The following is an 8991-nucleotide window of genomic DNA, read 5'->3' on the forward strand; positions in this document are numbered from 1 at the left end:
AGTAGCTTACAATTCTTTTTTTTTGAGGGGGGAATCCTATGTTTAACCAAACATGATATTCCTCAGTTGCATGGTATAGTTCTCTAAACTATGTTCTTGCATTAATTATTACCTGACTTTTCAAACAATGATGTACTGTCCTGAATGTACTGCCCTGTACTGGTCTTGCTGTGCAGCTACAACTGTTATTATATTGAGATAACAGAAGCAAACCAACATCAAGTCTTCTTGAATAACGCGTATACTTTGAACCCTTTTCAGTGTGATTTCAGGCCGGGCTACGGGACAAAGACAGACCTGGTAACTCTAGCTGATGACTTCTGTTTGAAGACAAATGCAATACTTAATTATTACTGCTACTGGATATATCAGGAGCTTTAGAAAGGTAGGTTCATGCCATCCTACTGAGGCATTTGGAGGCAGGTGTAGTGCCTTGAACTGGTTAAAGCTGTTCTTCACGGATTAAACTCAGAGGATTGCAACTGACCAGTTATTTCCAGTGAGGAAGCTGACCTGTGGGGGTTAAATGGAGTGAAATTTTATCCCCCATGTTTATTCAACCTCTATGTAAAGCTCTTAGGATAAATTGTTTATAGCTTTGGAATTGGAGGCCAGCTCTATTATCGAAATTCCCTGTGGCTAAATGGCTAAAAAACTCAAAACCAAATTGAACCCTAACAAGATGGAGTAATGCTGCTGGCTGGGAAGCCTGAGGTCTTGAAGGATATCATGCTTTCAGCTTTTGATGGGGTTCAGCTGACTCTTGCTGACTCAGCTGAGACTTATACTAGACCCAGTATTGCCACTGGAGATGCAAGTTAATGGAAGATGGCTCCTTATCTGGGCTTGGCTGACTTTGGCCACCTGGATCTATGCCATAGTAGCCACAGTAACATCGAGACTAGACTGCTGTACTGCACTCTATTGAGATCTCCCTTTGAAATCAGCTCAGGGGCTTCAATTGGTGCAGAATGCTGCACTTCAATTATTATTGGGAGCTAGGGAGAGCCTGCATTTTACACACGTTCTACAATAATTCCATTGGCTACCCCTGAGCTCAATGCAAGGTAAAGAAAGCCCTTTGTGGCCTTGCATCCTTATATCTGCAAGACCACCTCTACACCGATGCCCCTCCAAAACAACTTCACTCCTCTGAGAAGAGTCTTCTGCAGGTGCCACCCTGAAGATGGGCAAGCTAAACAATTGCCCACAGATACGCCTTCTCTGTACTGACTCTCACTCTCTGGAACGGCTGGTGCGAGGTCAGGAAGACTCCTATGCGCCTAACATTTCATGGACTACATAAAACAGAACTGTTCAGGAAGCAATGTTTATAAAGGAAATAGGAGTCCATCATAACAGATTGTCCTAAGGAAATACAATGTGTTTCTACTTATATAACACCATGTTCTGCATTATTTAATGTCAACTTTAATACTTATGCTTTGTTCAGATGACAGTTTTGTTTCAATCTGCAATTCTAGTCCTATCACATTGCTTATTAGATGTATCATCCTATTGATTTCATTGCTTTTAGACTATGTAATCCACCTTGAATCTCAGCAAGAAAGGCTAACTATAAATAGCATAAGATAAATAAAATTACTACAAGGAATATGACTACTTCTTTAAAAACAACAACAAAACACTATTTCTTCAGAAGTGAATCAACACGCCTAAACTGCCCAACCCATATTATACACCTTCTTGTATACCTTAATGCATTTCAAAGGACTTAGCCATGCAACAAATCAAGTTCAACAAGTTCAACAGCTTTCATGATTAGATAAATGCATCTACATTTATCTACATATATGTCTTGAGCTGAACAATAAGCCAACCCTAAAACCTCTGCCACAGAGCACAGGGAAAAATCATCATAAGGGAAAATGTCAGAAGTTTCATCACTCAAGTCCAGGGGTGTCGAACTCATTTGTTATGAGGGCTGGATCTGACATAAATGAGACCTTGTTGGGCCAGACCATGTCGGGTTGGGCCGAACCATGTCAGGCCAGGCCATGTGTGTACCTATTTCAGATTAGGTAGCAGAGATATAAACTTTATAAAGGATACAACAAACACAAATATATTTTTTAAAAAACTTAAAACATGTTTAAAATGTTAGCACTCATTGGTTTTAAAGATGCTTTCTTTGTATTTCTTCCATGGGATCCAGGGAACTGGGCAAAGGAAGCTCTAGCTCTTTCCTTTCTTCCCCAGGGGACAGTAAATATAAGGAAGAGAGGCTTGGCTCAGTAGTTCTACTGTGCAACTGGGAGAGCCTGGCAAACCAAGCTCTGCCTCCCTCACTTCCTCCCTAATGGAGGAGCCATAGCCAGTGGAGAAAATAGAGGTTTTGCTCTGTAGCTCCTGTGCAAATGAGGAAGCCTTGTAAAGCAAGCTGTTATGCAGAAGGAAGCAGATGGCAGCCAGTTGCTCAGGGGCCTGATAGGAGCCTTTGGAGGGCCTGATTTGACCCCCGAATTGCACGTTTGACACCCCTACTCTAGTCTATTTTACATAGTGCTCCATTGCCTGCTAATCACCTTCTCCAAAGCAGAACCCAGTTTCTCAGGGTCAATCCAGTTGTGATGTCAAAAGTAAAGTAAGCAGAGTAAATAGCGGGGGCGGGGAAGCCTTCCCCAGTACTATTTTTCTCAACCTCAATTAACTTCCTGGAGCTGCTTTTCCTCCACGCAGAAAACTGTGCAGGCGCCTGTATGTCCCCCACCCCTGCTCCAAAAGGCAAACAGCAGCCTAGCAAGAGCACATCTATATCCCCCATCTTGATGGAGCCCTGAATAAAATGAGGCCACTCATTGCCACTATTTACCTTTTTTAAAATCTCATTCACAGAACTCTCACTATTGCATGCAGTTTGGTCCTCACTTCATTGCAGGCATCTGTGTTTGCCACATACACTCGGAGAATGTAAAGGGATAGCACCCAGAGGTACTGGTGGGCCCACATTATACCCAAGGTGGAAGGAACGTGGAAAAACTGGATGAAGCAGAGATTATTTTCATCCACACTTTGCCCATTTCATACCTAATACACTGTTCCTTTTTCTCATCCTTTCTCTTTCAGCACTCTTCCTTCCCCTGACTCAGCAGCAACATGCTACCTCAATAGTTCCTCACCACAACCCAAGTCATCTTTTCCTCATGACTCAGCTCATCTCCATCAGTCTTTATGAACTGCAATACAACAATTTTGTTATTTTTTCCTGCTTATCTCTTCTCTATGTACCAAAACAAACTTTATTATGACAACTGTTTGATGGGTCAAAATCATCATAGGACATGAAGATAATCTAGGATATGCATTTACTTAGAAGAAGCAACTGGTTTTAGAGAAATCAAAACATTACAAACAAGAAAGGGTTCTAGTTCTTGTGGTTGTGCAGAAAAATGTGCATATTGTTTCTGCTTATAACAGAGACTCTCTGCTTATAGCAGACTCAGTGGGTGTGCTCATCTGGGCTGGATCCTTCTCCATAGCTTTTTATTCTGAGTTCCAACTGCTTCTCTTGTTTGACCTCTTTCACATTCTGATGTATGTCAAATCTGGAAACACTACAACTGGAATAAATGATGCAAATTAAGCAAAATTGGGTTTTTTGCATAGTGCTTTCAGAATATTCAGGAAAATCCTGTTTTTCAGACTGTCTCCATCTCTCTGTACTATGCATTTGAAGAGTAAAGCTGAACATCTTCAAATTTAACATTACTGAAAGGTAGGGTGGGCAGCAGCAACACTGAGTTGGTAAAACTCTCATATGGTGGTTTTCTCACTTCATTTTTCACATGAGGAAGTGTCTGTGTGAAACGGTGTAAAAAATTGAGAAGTTACTATATCTGAGAAAATGCCTAAAACCTAGAAACCTATTTTTTCCTACATAACCACCACAGTCATTCCAGTCCAATCCTGTACTTCTGAGGAGGAAATAGGGTAAGTGTGAACCCCTTATACTTAAAAAAATACTGTGCCTCTTCCAGGACTACCCTATTAAATTCACAAGGGTGTAAAATGATTCCAGGCAGCTACCTATCATCATTGTTTTAAATGAGACCTCAGCTTCTATACATGAAATAGGAAAGTTACAAGGGTAATTTGGAGGACAGCAAGGGATGAATTTTTTCCATTACGAGTATTTCGAGAACATCCCAAGAAAGTCAAATGCCGTCAACAAATTATTCAACAGCCTATAATCTCTCTCTTTCTTATACACAACACAAAATACAATGGGGACTAAAAATAAATGGGTCCACACACTTGAGAGCCACTTGTAAGTGAGCAGCACTGGTTCTGTTTACTTTGTTGTCACAAAACTAGGACAATCTTCCTCTCAATTAACTGCTTGGTGTGAAGGGCTCTGAAAAGGCTAGTTAGCAGGAGGAAATGAAAAACGCCAAGTTCTAACTTCCACTACACATTCTGGTTCTTTCACTTCTTGATCAAAGACTCATGTGAACACCACTCATTTGCTAAGAAATTAAACATGAAAGGGGAATGCAGTTCTGCAACTCACTGAAGAACACTGTGGGCAGTTAATGATTAATTAGCATTATAATACGTGACAGGCTGGTTTCACAGAAGAAGCTTGTTTTGATACTGGATTTGTTCACTAGAGGAAACCTTTACACTGATGCCAGGATAGTTACAGGCAGTGCCAGAAACTTTCCCCTTGGGTTTGCAGGAGCTGCTGCCTGAATCAAATGGACGTGGACAAGTCAAGACAGTTGTGTCAGAGACAACATGATTACAAGTCAGGTTTGTCCACTGACTCCATAAGGATAAACCCACTAGAATGCACACAATATAACACAGTGTATGCCACAAAAGCAGCAGTTATGAAATGATGCCGCAATATTGCTTCAGAGCCTGTTCTGGAGGTGTTTAGGAGCCTCAAAAGGTTTGTATATAGGCCAAAGCTATGAGCCTCGAGAAAGGCTATACTTTGTTCAAAGAACCACTTTGGTGGATCTTCAAGCAACACCAATGGCTCATAAATTGTCATGTACTGTCATCAGGAGGACCTTAAACTCACATCCAGAGAAAGAGCAGTAATCCATCAAGCCTAGCAGCCAGACTCCCCCAAGTTCACAGGTGTGCATTAGGAAGCACACAGATAACCATGGATTTGGAAGCATACAGATAATCCACAGAAGAGCTGAAAACTGAAGACAACCAGCAAGAAGATGAACTGATTCATGTCTGCTCTGTAGTAACTGTGGGGGAAACTGCTGTCAAGTCATAGATGACTTACAGTGATGCTTCACAGAGTTTTCAAGCAAGAAGCATTCAGAGGTGGTTTGCCATTGCCAGCCTCTGTACAGCAACCCTGAACTTCCTTGGTTGTCTGTCATCCAAGTACTAACCAGGGCCAAGTACTAACCATTTCCCGAGATCTGACAAGATCAGGCTAGGGCAAAAGTGGTAGTGGAAAGTGTTATCAAGTCACAGCCAACTTACAGTGACCCCATAAGGCTTTCAAGGCAAGAGATGAACAATAGTGTATTGCATTGCCTGCCTCTGTGTAGCAATCCTGGACTTCCTTGGTGGTCTCACATCCAAGTACTAACCAGGGCTGACTCACCTAAGCTTCCAAGATTTGACAAAATTAAAGTAGCCTGGGTCATCCAAGGTCAGAGATGTATTAGCTACTCTTCTTCTTTTCTATAAAGTATGCAACAATGTTAGAGAGAGGCTTCTAGACTATGAGAGACGGGTTACCAGAATGCTGGAGACAGATTACTAGGATAGATGGATCATGGATCTGACATATCGAAGTTTTACATTCCTATCTTCAGCCTGGAATCAGTCATCTAGCACAACAGTCAAGGCTTCTGAAGCACTGAAGTTAGACAGCTACAAAATCCACTGAGACAGGAAAGCTGAATTTCCTACTGTTCCTTGGGTAGCCATTTTCCTCAACTGATTTCTCGCTTGGCAATGTAAAAATAAACAGAGCTTATCCTGTTGGCTTGCAGGAAAGACAAAGAACAGAACAATTGTCTCACCCTTTTCCACATGGAACTACAGTTCTTATCTAGAGCTAGCATTTATAGACAGCCTGCCAGTATGGCTACAGTGGCCAGCAAAAGGACAATAATGACATATAATGAAAGAGAATCTAAAAGACATGTCCTTCCAGTATACAACAGTCATTACAGAAGCACAGGAGCCAAACAAGGAATCATTATAAGGATTATGTAGAAACCTGGTAATAACATGAACATGTCCTTGGAATTATGTTCCAGCCCATCCAAAACTCACAGCCAATCCAAAGAGGAAGACTCATCTAAGTTCAGCTATAAATTTAGGAAGAGGTAAACTATATACAACATATAAAACCCTGGTCATTATACTGCGATTTACAGCAACTTAAAAAATGGGGCTTTGAAGCTTCTAAAAATAATGGAAAGGAATGGACCCCATAAACCCAAGTACTTCACATCACTCTTAGAACCAGTAGCTTTTGATTAAAATGTCTAGTTAGGAGTCAAAACACATAAGCCACAGGTTTTTTCTCACAAGTTCCCCCCTCTCCACCGGGTGAATTGTTCAATTCTCCAAAACTTTACATGCAAGTTGCATTTTTCCATGCAAGAAGCAAGGCCTACTCTAATGAAGAGACTGAATGCATTATGGCCAAATCCCTGTTTACTGTATAGGCATGCAAGTTCTTGGAATGGGTTCCAAACCAGTGTAATATTTCAACAGAATACTCCAAGGCAAACCCAGAAAGATCACACTGCTTGAGTCTGTATGGGAAATTTCTCAGGGCAAGAATCTGTTGTGCTGCTCCACATACAGTAATACAAACAGCACCCATGCTGAACAAATGGGGTCTTAGTATTCACACACAATGAATGCACCATGCAACAGTGCTCACCTCGGTGTAGCTGCAGGCTTCCAGTATCTGCAGAACAGGTATTGTCCATCTGCATTAACCATATGAGGAAGGTCCTGATATGGGACACTCTGGGGAGTCTTCCTTGGGGAACTTTCCTCTGGCATTCTGGAAGAGTGACCTGCAAAGTGGGGAAAGAACCGAGACAGTCCTCTTTAGCAAAAAGGACAGGAAAGAATGCTGCCACAGCATCTCCCAATTCAACTCATTGAAGGAAAGCTAATCTGCAAATCAACAGATACTGCCCAAGAGAACCCCTTTCACTTTCCAGAGGTACACAAACCTAGGCTGGATCTCATCTGGCTCATTCCAACTGCTTTGCAGATCAAAGACTCACATTTTTAATTTTTTTTGCCTGGAGAAAATGCTGAAAGGGTGGAGGGAAGCAAGGACACCCATCCATTGCCTCATTACAGCTCGTATCCCCCCTCCCATCTGTGTTTATTTTCCATCGGTTTAGGGAAAGCGGATCTTAGCTGCAATCAAGTGCAAATTGTAAAGCTCCTGTGTGGATACAAGAAACCAGCTGCATAAAAGATTCATCATTTCCCCTTTCAAAAAAAAATCTCCAATGAACAGCACAAGAGACAGTGTAATGAGGTGACTGACACTGCCTTGTTGCTACGATCCTTTCTGACATCTGGGGGAATGGGAGGGGGGACCCACCGAGAAGAGAATGTCATAACAAACCTGATTTCATCCTGTGCACGGTTTTGCATTCCAAAGAGAAGCCGGCATTGCAAGTCAAATGCAATCAGAAAGAGCTCTTTGCATGTCGCCGCCGAGCCGCAGGAACATCCAGCGCCCTGCTATAGTGCCCAGATCAATTCCTCGGGGTTGCAAAGGCAGCTCTCGCTCAAGCCACTGCCAGCAGCTACGCTCCCTTCCCACCCCTCCTCGCAAGCTCCTGTGCTCTACAGGGGCTGGGCTGCCTGCGATGCGTTCTTCTCGCGCTTGCTGCCCCCCCCCCCCCCCGTCTTTGTAATCTGTGTTGAAAGGGAAACTGTTCTTACATTTACCACTTCTGGTTTATTTTATCACTTCCCCCCCCACCCCAACAAAACGGGTGTGTAGGCTGGTGGGAAGGAAGCGCGGGGGGGGGGGGGGCGTTGAGAAGAAAAATGATGAAGAGTGGAGAGAGCAACAGTCCGCTTCCCAGAAACTAATCTGCTATGTTACTACACACACAAACATCAAAGGCACCTTGAACACATGCAGCTGAGCTGAGGGCCATTCGAAAGGAAAGTTCCTAAATGGGGCTGGCTGCAGGTCGCTTGCAAACTTTCCTTCTTGCCACTGACAATCCGAGGTAGCGGGAGGGCATCTTCACGCCGATCTCTTGCTTAGGACAATATCTGGCGGTTCCTTAACCCACCCTTTAGGGAGACCTGCTGTGAGCTGGAAAACTCAGCCCAGACAACCTGTACGTTTTTTTTAAAAAAAACCAAACACACACACACCTTTGAAACGTGCCTGTTCTGAAAAGGCAAGCAAGGTTACACTAGCAGCGCAGCCCCAAGCTAGCAAAAAGATTCACATGGAGCCGCGACCCCTAGAGAAAGGAGCGCAATCCACACTCTACGGAAAGCACGGTGCCTGCAGAATGGTGCTGGGGGGTGATGTGGAGAAGAAACGGCTTAGTTACCAAGTGCTGAGACGGGCTTCGCTTGTAATGTTGTTGCTGCCGCGGCTGGTACTGAGAGTGGGAGGTGCTCACTCCATTCACTCACAAACACGCGTTTCACAAAAGTACCCGAAGCGCGGAGGTTTATTCTAGGACAGAGACATTAAAAGGCGAGTCGGTGGCGCTGGGAGAAGTAGCCTCGGGGGGAGCTGAAGTTCTTCCCCTGCGCCTTTGCAGAGCCCACTTGTGGCCAAGCAGGATCTTCTCGTCTGAGCGCTGGCTTGGAAGGAGATAGTTTTCCCGAGGTGTAGGGGCGTGCCTGGTATCTCCCTGAATCCCAAGTTATCAACCTGGCAGCGGAAGATAAATTGGGACATCTGGCGGAGGTGCCCTTCTTCCCTTCGGAGAACATCAGACCTCCCTGATAGACTCACAAGGCCGCAGCCCTCCA

General features: G+C 43.6%; 1 protein-coding gene across 1 annotated transcript in view; it reads right to left on the reverse strand.

Annotated features, from left to right (window-relative positions):
- The window catches only part of MGLL (monoglyceride lipase), a 134303-nt gene extending 126461 nt beyond the window's left edge, over positions 1-7842 (reverse strand). Inside the window, exons 1-2 of the mRNA XM_060239693.1 lie at positions 7607-7842; positions 6899-7037 (exon numbers count right to left, since the gene is read on the reverse strand). Of these exons, the coding sequence (XP_060095676.1) occupies positions 6899-7037; positions 7607-7616 (149 nt within the window). The 5' untranslated portion in view covers positions 7617-7842. The remainder of the gene's footprint in view (positions 1-6898; positions 7038-7606) is intronic.
- Positions 7843-8991: the final 1149 nt, after the last annotated feature.

Source organism: Heteronotia binoei, chromosome 5 (genome assembly GCF_032191835.1).
Source record: "Heteronotia binoei isolate CCM8104 ecotype False Entrance Well chromosome 5, APGP_CSIRO_Hbin_v1, whole genome shotgun sequence".
Lineage (NCBI taxonomy): Eukaryota > Metazoa > Chordata > Lepidosauria > Squamata > Gekkonidae > Heteronotia > Heteronotia binoei.